This window comes from Nerophis lumbriciformis, linkage group LG31 (genome assembly GCF_033978685.3).
Source record: "Nerophis lumbriciformis linkage group LG31, RoL_Nlum_v2.1, whole genome shotgun sequence".
Classification (NCBI taxonomy): Eukaryota; Metazoa; Chordata; class Actinopteri; order Syngnathiformes; family Syngnathidae; genus Nerophis; species Nerophis lumbriciformis.
In genome coordinates, this window is record NC_084578.2 from 8945727 (window position 1) to 8959080 (window position 13354).

Sequence of the window (13354 nt, forward strand, 5' to 3'; positions counted from 1 at the left end):
ATTTCAATTTACATTAATATGCTGTAAAGAACACCGTAAAAGGTATTGCCATTTTCATTAATTTTTTTTTTTAATTTATTTATTTTTTCTGTCCTGTCCAGCTTCTCAGGCAAATCATATACAGGTAAAAGCCAGTAAATTAGAATATTTTGAAAAACTTGATTTATTTCAGTAATTGCATTCAAAAGGTGTAACTTGTACATTATATTTATTCATTGCACACAGACTGATGCATTCAAATGTTTATTTCATTTAATTTTGATGATTTGAAGTGGCAACAAATGAAAATCCAAAATTCCGTGTGTCACAAAATTAGAATATTACTTAAGGCTAATACAAAAAAGGGATTTTTAGAAATGTTGGCCAACTGAAAAGTATGAAAATGAAAAATATGAGCATGTACAATACTCAATACTTGGTTGGAGCTCCTTTTGCCTCAATTACTGCGTTAATGCGGCGTGGCATGGAGTCGATGAGTTTCTGGCACTGCTCAGGTGTTATGAGAGCCCAGGTTGCTCTGATAGTGGCCTTCAACTCTTCTGCGTTTTTGGGTCTGGCATTCTGCATCTTCCTTTTCACAATACCCCACAGATTTTCTATGGGGCTAAGGTCAGGGGAGTTGGCGGGCCAATTTAGAACAGAAATACCATGGTCCGTAAACCAGGCACGGGTAGATTTTGCGCTGTGTGCAGGCGCCAAGTCCTGTTGGAACTTGAAATCTCCATCTCCATAGAGCAGGTCAGCAGCAGGAAGCATGAAGTGCTCTAAAACTTGCTGGTAGACGGCTGCGTTGACCCTGGATCTCAGGAAACAGAGTGGACCGACACCAGCAGATGACATGGCACCCCAAACCATCACTGATGGTGGAAACTTTACACTAGACTTCAGGCAACGTGGATCCTGTGCCTCTCCTGTCTTCCTCCAGACTCTGGGACCTCGATTTCCAAAGGAAATGCAAAATTTGCATGGTTGGGTGATGGTTTGGGGTGCCATGTCATCTGCTGGTGTCGGTCCACTCTGTTTCCTGAGATCCAGGGTCAACGCAGCCGTCTACCAGCAAGTTTTAGAGCACTTCATGCTTCCTGTTGCTGACCTGCTCTATGGAGATGGAGATTTCAAGTTCCAACAGGACTTGGCGGCTGCACACAGCGCAAAATCTACCCGTGCCTGGTTTACGGACCATGGTATTTCTGTTCTAAATTGGCCCGCCAACTCCCCTGACCTTAGCCCCATAGAAAATCTGTGGGGTATTGTGAAAAGGAAGATGCAGAATGCCAGACCCAAAAACGCAGAAGAGTTGAGGGCCACTATCAGAGCAACCTGGGCTCTCATAACACCTGAGCAGTGCCAGAAACTCATCGACTCCATGCCACGCCGCATTAACGCAGTAATTGAGGCAAAAGGAGCTCCAACCAAGTATTGAGTATTGTACATGCTCATATTTTTCATTTTCATACTTTTCAGTTGGCCAACATTTCTAAAAATCCCTTTTTTGTATTAGCCTTAAGTAATATTCAAATTTTGTGACACACGGAATTTTGGATTTTCATTTGTTGCCACTTCAAATCATCAAAATTAAATGAAATAAACATTTGAATGCATCAGTCTGTGTGCAATGAATAAATATAATGTACAAGTTACACCTTTTGAATGCAATTACTGAAATAAATCAAGTTTTTCAAAATATTCTAATTTACTGGCTTTTACCTGTAGTTGATGTAGATGCCCATGTCGGCTGTTCAGATTTACTTTACAAAAGAGAAGTGTAGGATACTTCTCTTGTTGCCTTATTTGTATTTGACTTTATTAAATGTATTTATATTATCATTTAGTGCAGCCGGGCCGGAGCAGGAGGGGATAGAAAGAGAAAAAAAAAGAAGACAGAGGGGGAAATTGTGGGGACAAGAGGGGGATTAGACAGAGAGACAAAAACAACAACAGCAACAACAACAACAGCAACATCAGCAAATACGACATGTACAAATATGATGGTAAAAGTAATAGCAAATAAGCAGTTAGCGAAAAATAAAAAATAATACAGAAATGACAATGACCATTATTACACTACAAATGGATCAATACAAATACCAATAGAAATAGCGCTATTGATAATGAACAATACCAATAATTTACCTTTATTATCAACAATACAGTTGTTTAAATGCAACAATACATATACGTAACGATAACTTGAGATACGAAAGAATGCAGAAAAATGGAGGGGGAGAAAGAGAAGCAACCTACATTAACCTTGTAGATTGTTATAGTCACAATAAGTTAAGCTTTGTCAGTGTGCCATGTGTTACACCCAGTTTACCCTAGGGCAACAATGTTAATATATGTTTGATGAAACGTGATTATGTGCATGAGTGTAAGTATGCATATGTACTTGTATATGTACAGAATGTGTATATGTGTTTGTACAGTGAATGTATATGTACAGTATGTGTAAGTGTATGTTTGTATATTGAATGTGCGTGTGGATGTACGAACTTTAGGTAGGTAAATATGTACCGTATGTATGTATGTATGTATGTATGTAGGAGCGTAGGTACCTATGTACGTATGTGAGATTTTCATTAATTTTAAGGGTAGTTTGCTGTAAAATCATAAGTCAAGCAGATAGTTAAGCATTTATTTTTATTCAGACAAAAACATGTTTGGAAAGTATGATAATATACTGTAATATTTGTAGCAATAATGGATACTATTAAAGTTTAAAAGGCATGCAATTTCAAGCAATACATATATTTTTTCTGTCAAAATTTTAAAAAATCCATTACATTTAGTGAGAAAATATATACATCAGACACGGCACAGGAGCCAAGCGTGCAGGTTTCAACAAGGTTTTAATAATCAATTGTTTTAAATCAAAGTTCTCTCCAGCAGAACGCAACCTTCCAGTCGCGTCCGTATCCTCTCTCCCTCTCTGCTCCCGGCTGCTCACGGTTAAAGACAACAGATGATTAGATTACCACGTACCACCTGTGAAATCTAATCAACGGCCAGCTGTGTCTCGCCGTCAGCACATGCCCCGCCCCTGTCCAATGGTGCTCCGCCCTCAACACCATCGACAGATGGTGTTGTTGGACAGTTGATCCATCACAAACTAGGAGGTGATGGATCAACTGTCTCTTTATGAACAAGCTGGACTGTGCTGTATGTGCTGCTCTGCCAACATGCGCACACACACAGAAGTCACTTTGGTGCCTTCACAAATGATCAGAAATCACAAAAACAACCATATTGCTACCCATTTTCTTTTTGTCAGACAATATTTTCGGTATACTGGATATCATTTTTACCTAACATGTTTCAACTGTCATCTGCAGTCTTCTTCAGAAGGGTCACCTGACCGCTGTGACTTTTTGCCTATCATTGTTCTTATAGGTGTTGCCAACCAGACAGACCTCTCAAGTCTACCTGCTTGGCTTTTATTTTTCAACTCACATGTAAACACATACGTTATAGCGTCAATTCCGGTCCTTCAACAATAGCTAAAAAATATACATATTTCAAAGACCTTTGCTCCTGCGGGCGCGCTGATCACACTCTCCCTCCACAATTAAGTACTTTATTGACACATATTTCCAGGTGTTTGCGGGCCAGATAAAATAATGTTCCGGGCCTTGAGTTTGACACCTGTGGCCTACGCGCTTGCATAAGAGAATGATGGGCTCGTAGCTTGTGTGGTGTTGCCACTTTTGCTTGAGACACTCTCAGATGATTTTGAAGCAGCCCTCTTTGGACAAAAATGTCTACATGTCATCGCCATGAATTATCGGACTCTTGACTTTCCTCCTCGCGAGATCGCTTTTTAAAGTAGCGACTGATTTTGCCTGCCATATCTGCAACGCTAAAAAACATAAACGTTACTCTGACATGGAGGAAACTTAAACACGACATGCTTGTAATGCTTTCTTGGGGTAACTCCTTTTAGTTGACCTTGTACCATTCAATCTGTACCGTCATGAAACTCTACCTGATCATATGTAAACTTCTAATACATTCTTCAATCAATCCATCTATTATAATTAGTCAGAAAAGGTTGGAAACGAAGCTAACACTACTAGTGTCCGCCCTGAGATCGGTAGGTTGTGAGTTCAAACCCTGGCCGAGTCATACCAAAGACTATAAAAATGGGACCCATTACCTCCCTGCTTGGCACTCAGCATCAAGGGTTGGAATTGGGGGTTAAATCAACAAAAATGATTCCCGGGCGCGGCCACCGCTGCTGCCCACTGCTCCCCTCACCTCCCAGGGGGTGATCAAGGGTGATGGGTCAAATGCAGAGAATAATTTTGCCACACCGAGTGTGTGTGTGTGACCATCATTGGTACTTTAACTTTAACTTAGCTGTGTTCACTTACCAGCGACAAAATGTTCACAGCACAGTCTGGAGTGTTCTGTAGTAGTCCAGTGATCACTCCGTATCATGCTCCGAATGGCAGAAATCCACTTGTTACGGCGGTCAACGTTATGCACCAAGTAGCGGGAAAAAAACACGATTCGATCTGATTCTTCTTCGGTAGTTGCTTCAGGTCTTTCCGGCGCACTGCTGTCGATATAGCGCCTCTATAGTAGCGCAACGCTGCAACTGCAGTTAAAATACGTAGCTGCCGCATAGTGACATCACCAGGTGTCAGGGGGGACTGCATTAGAGTGGTTCAGATCCTACTTGTCAGAAAGGTCCTTCTCTGTCAGGCTGGGGGACGCCACTTCTTCTTCTGCTCCGCTTTACTGTGGTGTCCCCCAGGGATCTATTCTAGGCCCCATCCTGTTCGCTCTATATCTCCTCCCTCTTGGAGAGATTTTTAAGAGGCATGGAGTGTCTTATCACTTTTATGCAGACGACTGCCAAATTTATATGCCTATTTCAAAAGGCCACGGCCCCCTGACACCTCTTCTCAACTGTCTATGCGACGTCAAGGCTTAGTTAGCCCAGAATTTTTTAATAATGAATGAGGGGAAAACGGAAATTTTAGTGTTTGGTCCAGCCCTCACTGACTTAGGACCATTGCAAAATTATGTGCGTCCCAAAGTCACCAGCCTTGGCGTCACTATAGACAGCGATTTTAAAATTGACAAACAAGTCAATGGCGTTTTAAAATCGTGTTTTTATCATCTTCGTCTTTTAGCAAAGGTAAAACCGTTTTTTATCTTTTAACCTTTTTGAACAAGTCGTGCATGCTTTTATTTCAAGTGGCCTAGACTACTGCAATGCACTTTATGCTGGCATTAGCCAAAAAGCTCTCTCCCGGTTGCAGTTAGTCCAGAATGCGGCAGCACGACTTTTAACAGGTGGCCAGGAGACGCCAGCATATAACCCCAATCCTTGAGAGTTTGCACTGGCTCCCTGTTCATTTTAGAATTGATTTTAAAACCTTGCTGTTTGTTTTTAAAGCTTTACATGGACTGGCACCTCAGTATATCTCGGACCTCATCCAAACTTACAATCCTGCGCGCGCTCTGAGGTCCGAGAGCCAGCTCCAGCTCGTGGTGTCCAAGACGAGACTTAAAACCAGGGGAGACAGGGCCTTCTCTGTGATCGGCCCTAAGCTCTGGAACACTCTGCCCCTCCATATTCGAACTGCTCCCACAGTGGAGTGTTTTAAGTCTCGTCTTAAGACCCACTTTTATTCTCTGGCTTTTAACACTACGTGAGTTGTGTGGTCCTCTGTTGTCCTCTGTGTTTTTAAAATTTTGATTTCTATTTACTGTTTTAATTGGTTTTACCCTTTGAAATAGTTTTTAATCATATTTATTTTATATTGTTTTTAATTGTGTTTAATATTGTTGTGCAGCACTTTGGAAACATTTTGTTGTTTAAATGTGCTATATAAATAAAGTGGATTGGATTGGATTAGGTGTGAATGAATGATGGGTTCCCACTTCTCTGTGAGCGCTTTGAGTATCTAATAATAGAAAAGCGCGATATAAAATCTAATCCATTATTATTATTATTATTATTATTACATCAATCGCTCAATCAACACAGTTAAAGCTTTACACTATGTTGAGCGATATCTATCGCTCTAGCTGGGGCGGCACAAAATTAGGTGGAATGCGGCCGCCACGCAATTTTGAACGCAGGAAAAACCCTGAATATAATGTTTTTATTTTGTGTTGCATGTCCCCAGACTCCAGCCTCTTTGTATTAAGTGTCTGACAGGCGAGGAAGTGATCAAAGTTGCAGCAGGATCCCACCATTCACTGGCTCTCACCGCACAATGCCAGGTAACAATTACACATGGCGGCGTAACTAATGCATCCTCTTGACAATAAACCTTTCTTTTTGCACTCACAACGTCTTTTCATACTCAACTCCAGCTTTTTCCCCACACCAACAAGTCAAACTTCTTTGGTTGTATTGCAGGTGTACTCTTGGGGCAGCAACATGTGTGGACAGCTTGGCCATGTCAACAGTCCTGTTACTGTCCCGCAGCAGACCAAGGTATCAATAACATTAATCCATGATGTGCTTTTTGTAACATATTGGACCAAACTATTTTTCACCTGTGTCTTAAATGCATTCATTCACGCCTCCTATGGGCTAAAATTAAAACTTTTTTAATAAAATAGCAACGGTTGCAAGTTGGTACAGAAAAAATGTTGTTTTGTTTTGATACGATAGAGACATTGATTATAATGCATACTTGCCAACCCTCCCGAATTTTCCGGGAGACTCCCGAAATTCAGCGCCTCTCCCGAAAACCTCCCGGGACAAATATTCTCCCGAAAATCTCCCGATTTTCAGCCGGAGCTGGAAGCCACGCCCCCTCCAGCTCCATGCGGACCTGAGTGAGGACAGCCTTTTTTTATGACGGGAGGACAACAGGGTGACAAGAACTAAATCATCCAGACTAGAGATAAATTGTATTATTATGTTTATCTTACCTAAAAATAAATATATTTATTAATTTAAAAAAAAAAAACTAAATACGTTTTTGCTAAAAACATCAAAATTAATTGTATTTTTTCATGACTCCTTATTACATCCAGCCATAGAATTATACATTAAAATAAACATATTTGAAATAATTGATTTTAAATTATCATAATAATTCATTTAAAATGACCGTATTTAATTATTAAAATAATTGCTTGTTTATCAACAACTTTAGCATTTTATTCATTACATTTTGAAACTCTCAGAAGCCAAGTTATGTTATATTCCTTAATATTTATTTATGCAAGTTTGAAGTATCAATTATCTAAACACAGTTTGTTTGCATATTTTCAGGATGTATATATGTATATATATATATATATATATATATATATATATATATATATATATATATATATATATATATATATATATATATATATATATATGAAATACTTGACTTGGTGAATTCTAGCTGTCAATATACTCCTCCCCTCTTAACCATGCCCCGCCCCACCCCCGACCACGCCCCCACACCCCACCTCCCGAAATCGGAGGTCTCAAGGTTGGCAAGTATGTTATAATGTGAAATATATTTTAAATATATTTATTATTACCCTTGCAAAATACTATATCCACAAATGCAAAGAAATCACCTCAAATGAAATAATACATTATTCAAGTTGACAGACATTGTATCTTCTTAAAATGTATGAGCTTAAATTGAATCGATTTTAATAAAATAGCAACAGTTCAAGTTGGTAGATTTCTTTATTTTGATACGATAGTGACACTGATTACGGTAATGCATGTATTCTTTGTATTTTTATTTTGTATGCTCCTATATGGACCCCAGGAAGACTAGCAGTCGCCTTGGCGTCAGCTAATGGGGATCCATTCAATAAACAATAAACAATCTTTCTTTCTTTCTTTAGTTTATTTCGAACATGAACACACTTACAGCATAATACATCACACAATTTCATATCATTCACTTTACACATACTTGCCAACCTTCCCGGATTTTCCGGGAGACTCCCGAAATTCAGTGCCTCTCCCGAAAACCTCCCGGGACAAATTTCCTCCCAAAAATCTCCCGAAATTCAGGCGGAGCTGGAGGCCACGCCCCCTCCAGCTCCATGCGGACCTGAGTGACGTGTTGACAGCCTGTTCACACGTCCGCTTTCCCACAATATCAACAGCTAATGATCAAGGGCGAGTTCTTGGTTTCTTATGTGGGTTTATTGTTAGGCAGTTTCATTAACGTCCTCCCAGCGCGGTAACAACACACAACAACAGCAGTCAAGTTTTCGTCTACTCGTCATGACACAGCTCCCTCCATCAGTGTGTGAATGTGTGTGTGAATGGGTAAATGTGGAAGTAGTGTCAAAGCGCTTTGAGTACCTTGAAGGTAGAAAAGCGCTATACAAGTACAGCCCATTACTGTAAAGCAGTTCGTCTGCCGTAAACAGCAATGTTGTGACACTTTTAAACAGGACAATACTGCCATCTACTGTACATGCATATGTGACCCACCCATAATGTGTCACATTTTTGTGTTGATTTATTTATTTTATTTTGTGGTTTGAATTCGTTTTTGGAGCTGTCATTACACATTTATCAGTATTCACATTGGTCAGTAGGAGGCAGTAGGGCGTTTCTTCCCAATTGAATGCTATCACCTGCAGACCGGAAGTGTCTTGTCATTCTGATGAGCGCGACCAGTCTGTGAACAATTGAAACATCCTGTGTGCTTTTTCCTCCTGTATAACAGGTTAGTTTTGGTGAATCAACTCACTGAATAATATCCATGTGATCTTTATAAGTTTAAGTACACATTCTGATGGTGGAGCCTAACTCTAAAGTGTTTGTGAGTTGTAGTTTGTATTTGTGAATGAATCCAGTGCACAGCTGCAGTAATCAATACAAAAAGGCGACGTGAGTACGCAATGTTTATATAGGAACTTCTGATCCTAATTCAGACTCCCAAATTAGAGCTCCCGTTTTCTTATTGATTTTAAAATGTATATTTGTATAATGTTTGTGTTCTGAAATAGTGACAGAGAATAGAACAAGGATGGACAGTTCAACCCTTAACTCAACAATGAGTAGATGAGTGTTATGTGTGTGTATATGTGTAAATAAATGAACACTGAAATTTAAGTATTTCTTTTATTTATTTATATATATATATATGTATGTATATATATATATATATATATATATATATGTAATAAAAAAAAAATATATAGCTAGAATTCACTGAAAGTCAAGTATTTCTTATATATATATATATATATATATATCTTAACCACGCCCCCCGCCCCACCCCCGACCACGCCCCCCACCTCCCGAAATCGGAGGTCTCAAGGTTGGGAAGTATGACTTTACATCATGTCCGAAAAGGAGTAGGAAGAAGCAAAGCTTATTTAATCCTACCCCTTTCCCACTTCAGAGCGTTTACAAATATATACATCATTTACTGACCTTTTTATAATAGAATGACATCTGTGAATTAGTATATGCAACAGTTTTGTAATATGTAATTAATTAATTCAGTCATTATTAACAATAAACAATTATAATGTGAAATATACTTTAAATGTATTATTTTGCAAAATATAGTATTCACAAATGATCAAAGGAGTCCCCTCAAATAAAATAATACATTAATGAAATGGACAGACATTTTGCTCTGCTTAAAAACTGGACACTAAAAAAAATATTATAAAGTCAGAAATTGTTTTATTTTTCCTCTTTCAAATTACTTATGAGTCGACATGTCCGATAATATCAGCCTGCCGATATTATTGGCCGATAAATGCGTTAAAATTTAATATTGGAAATTATCGGTATCGTTTTTTTTTTTTTATTATCGGTATCGTTTTTTGGGGTTTTTTTTTTTTTTAATTAAATCAACAAGATACACTTACAATTAGTGCACCAACCCAAAAAACCTCCCTCCCCCATTTACACTCATTCACACTCATTCACACAAAAGGGTTGTTTCTTTCTGTTATTAATATTCTGGTTCCTACATTATATATCAATATATATCAATATAGTCTGCAAGGGATACAGTCCGTAAGCACACATGATTGTGCGTGCTGCTGGTCCACTAATAGTACTAACCTTTAACAGTTAATTTTACTCATTTTCATTAATTACTAGTTTCTATGTAACTGTTTTTATATTGTTTTACTTTCTTTTTTATTCAAGAAAATGTTTTTAATTTATTTATGTTATTTTATTTTATTAATTTTTTTTTAAAAGTACCTTATCTTCACCATACCTGGTTGTCCAAATTAGGCATAATAATGTGTTAATTCCACGACTGTATATATCGGTTGATATCGGTATCGGTAATTAAAGAGTTGGACAATATCGGATATCGGCAAAAAGCCATTATCGGACATCCCTACTTATGAGTGATGGATTGTTTTGTACATCGGATGTTTCTTGTTTATGTTTATTTATTTCTGTTTACAATACTATTGGTTTCAAGTTTGTATATTACTATGTACACTGGATAAAAAAGGTCTAAAAATAATACAAATACAACGGCATGTTATACATAATATGTTAAGTTATGTATTAAATGAGGGAATGTGCATTATTTAAATAATTAGCTTTCAATAGTTTAGGAATCAGTGCAACAGTTTGTGTACGGTAATACAAAATTCCTGAATAGATGACATTTAATAGCATATACAGTATTTATTAAACTATAGACCCTTACATATTTAAGTTTGTTACAAATGAACTCAAGATTGACTGATTATCGGCGCTGATATTTGGCATTTTGACATATATCGGTATCGGCCTTTTTTATATATAAATATAAATATATATCAGCTACATCAACTGAGGCCATACCCGGCCAGCGGAGAAGTCATCGGTACTCACTTTTTTAACTCACAAACTTATTTCTTTTTCCACGTTTAATACGGTTTTTTCCCTCAAAGGCTGCTCACATCCCTGATTATCCTCGTTTTCACTGCTCTGCACTTCTGCACTGACTCCATAGTTGTGGGACGATCTTCGGGCCTGGGATGTGTCAGCGGGCCAGAGCCACTCTCTGGTCCTGGCTGACGGAGACCTTGTGGAGCCTGTCCTGTTGTACTGCGGACAGCAGCAGGAGCCGAGGCGGGAGCCCAGTGAGGCGTCGTGCCAGAGCAAGCGGCCGTGCCAGAGGTCGCCCAGCAGGGCGGAGAATTATACAGTCAGACCCACTTTGCTGCCTTTCTGCGTGGAGGTGTGTGGGCGCCAATCACAAAAATGTGTTGACCTTGAATCTGTGGTTTTTGGCAGGCTTGTTTGAATTCCTTGGCTTGCTGGCTTGTTCACCTGTTTTGCATGAAATATGGAAAATCACAGAATATTATGATTATATGGTTAGAAAAGAGATTTATTTATTCAGTTTTTATAACCAAGGTATAAACAACTTTTTAAAGGGGAACATTATCACAATTTCAGAATGGTTAAAACCATTAAAAATCAGTTCCCAGTGGCTTATTATATTTTTCGAAGTTTTTTTTCAAAATTTTACCCATCCATCCATCCATCCATCCATCCATCCATCCATCCGTCCATCTTCTTCCGCTTATCCGAGGTCGGGTCGCGGGGGAAGCAGCCTAAGCAGGGAAGCCCAGACTTCACTCTCCCCAGCCACTTCGTCCAGCTCCTCCCGGGGGATCCCGAGGCTTTCCCAGGCCAGCCGGGAGACATAGTCTTCCCAACGTGTCCTGGGTCTTCCCCATCACGCAATATCCCTAAAAAAAGCTTCAAAGTGCCTGACTTTAACCATCGTTATAAACACCCGTCCATTTTCCTGTGACGTCACATAGTGAAGCCAACACAAACAAACATGGCGGAAAGAACAGCCAAGCTATAGCGACATTAGCTCGGATTCAGACTCGGATTTCAGCGGCTTAAGCGATTCAACAGATTACGGATGTATTGAAACGGATGGTTGTAGTGTGGAGGCAGGTAGCGAAAACCAAATTGAAGAAGAAACTGAAGCTATTGAGCCATATCGGTTTGAACCGTATGCAAGCGAAACCGACGAAAACGACACGACAGCCAGCGACACGGGAGAAAGCGAGGACGAATTCGGCGATCGCCTTCTAACCAACGATTGGTATGTGTTTGTTTGGCATTAAAGGAAACTAACAACTATGAACTAGGTTTACAGCATATGAAATACATTTGGCAACAACATGCACTTTGAGAGTGCAGACAGCCCAATTTTCATCAATTAATATATTCTGTAGACATACCCTCATCCGCGCTCTTTTCCTGAAAGCTGATCTGTCCAGTTTTGGAGTTGATGTCAGCAGGCCAGGGAAGCTAGGGTCGATAGGGGGTTTAGCTCGCTCGTCTGCGGGAACAAACTGCCGCCATCGCTTGCCGTGCTACCGAGGCCCTTTGTCCCTGAATTGCTCACACACTCCGGCAGATTCAATGGGGGTCTGGCGGCAGATTTCTTTGACTTTATCGTTGGAAATGCATCTGCTTTGAGTGTCGCAGGATATCCACACATTCTTGCCATCTCTGTCGTAGCATAGCTTTCGTCGGTAAAGTGTACGGAACAAAACGTCCAATTTCTTGCCACTTTCACATCTTTGGGCCACTGGTGCAACTTGAATCCGTCCCTGTTCGTGTTGTTACACCCTCCGACAACACACCGACGAGGCATGATGTCTCCAAGGTACGGAAAACAGTCGAAAAAACGGAAAATAACAGAGCTGATTTGACTCGGTGTTTGAGAAAATGGCGGATTGCTTCCCGATGTGACGTCACGAGAGCGAATATTAGAAAGGCGTTTCATTCGCCAAAATTCACCCATTTAGAGTTCGGAAATCGGTTAAAAAAATATATGGTCTTTTTTCTGCAACATCAAGGTATATATTGACGCTTACATGGGTCTGGTGATAATGTTCCCCTTTAAGTTCACATTACATTAGCAAACTATTACCCTTACCCACTGTCATTTTCACCAATTCTGCTCTATGTTCTTTTATGTGTTGACTAAAAATGTCTGTGTGCATAGATGGGTTACATCAGCAATGTGTCCAGTGGTGGCCAGAGGTGTGCGCTGCTGGCAAACCGCAACGTCACGTGTGTCATCTCAGCCGTGCACGAACTGGCGTTCGTGGAGAGGAAGTTTTACTGCTGGTTGAGCAGCGTCAAGAAGCTGCTTCTCACACCGCTCTACAACAAAGGCGAGTGAACCGCCGTCTGGCTTACACATAAACCGTGTGTTCACCATTTCATCCAGTACCGTATTTTTCAGATTATAAGTCGCCGCTTTTTGCATAGTTTGGCCGGGGGTGCGATTTATACTCTGGAGCGACTTATGTATGAAATTATTAACACATTACCGTAAAACAGGGGTGCTCACACTTTTTCTGCAGGCGAGCTACTTTTCAATTGATCAAGTTGTGGGGATCTACCTCATTCATA

The 13354-nt window shown here is 39.7% G+C and overlaps 1 protein-coding gene across 4 annotated transcripts in view; it reads left to right on the top strand.

Annotated features, from left to right (window-relative positions):
* LOC133574411 (alsin-like) overlaps nt 1–13354 on the top strand; it is a 135520-nt gene that overhangs the window by 42672 nt on the left and 79494 nt on the right. For all 4 annotated transcript variants that reach the window (XM_061926594.2, XM_061926596.2, XM_072912024.1 and 1 more), the window contains exons 13-16: nt 6141–6237; nt 6377–6454; nt 10917–11144; nt 12942–13113. In XM_061926594.2, the coding sequence (XP_061782578.1) occupies nt 6141–6237; nt 6377–6454; nt 10917–11144; nt 12942–13113 (575 nt within the window). The remainder of the gene's footprint in view (nt 1–6140; nt 6238–6376; nt 6455–10916; nt 11145–12941; nt 13114–13354) is intronic.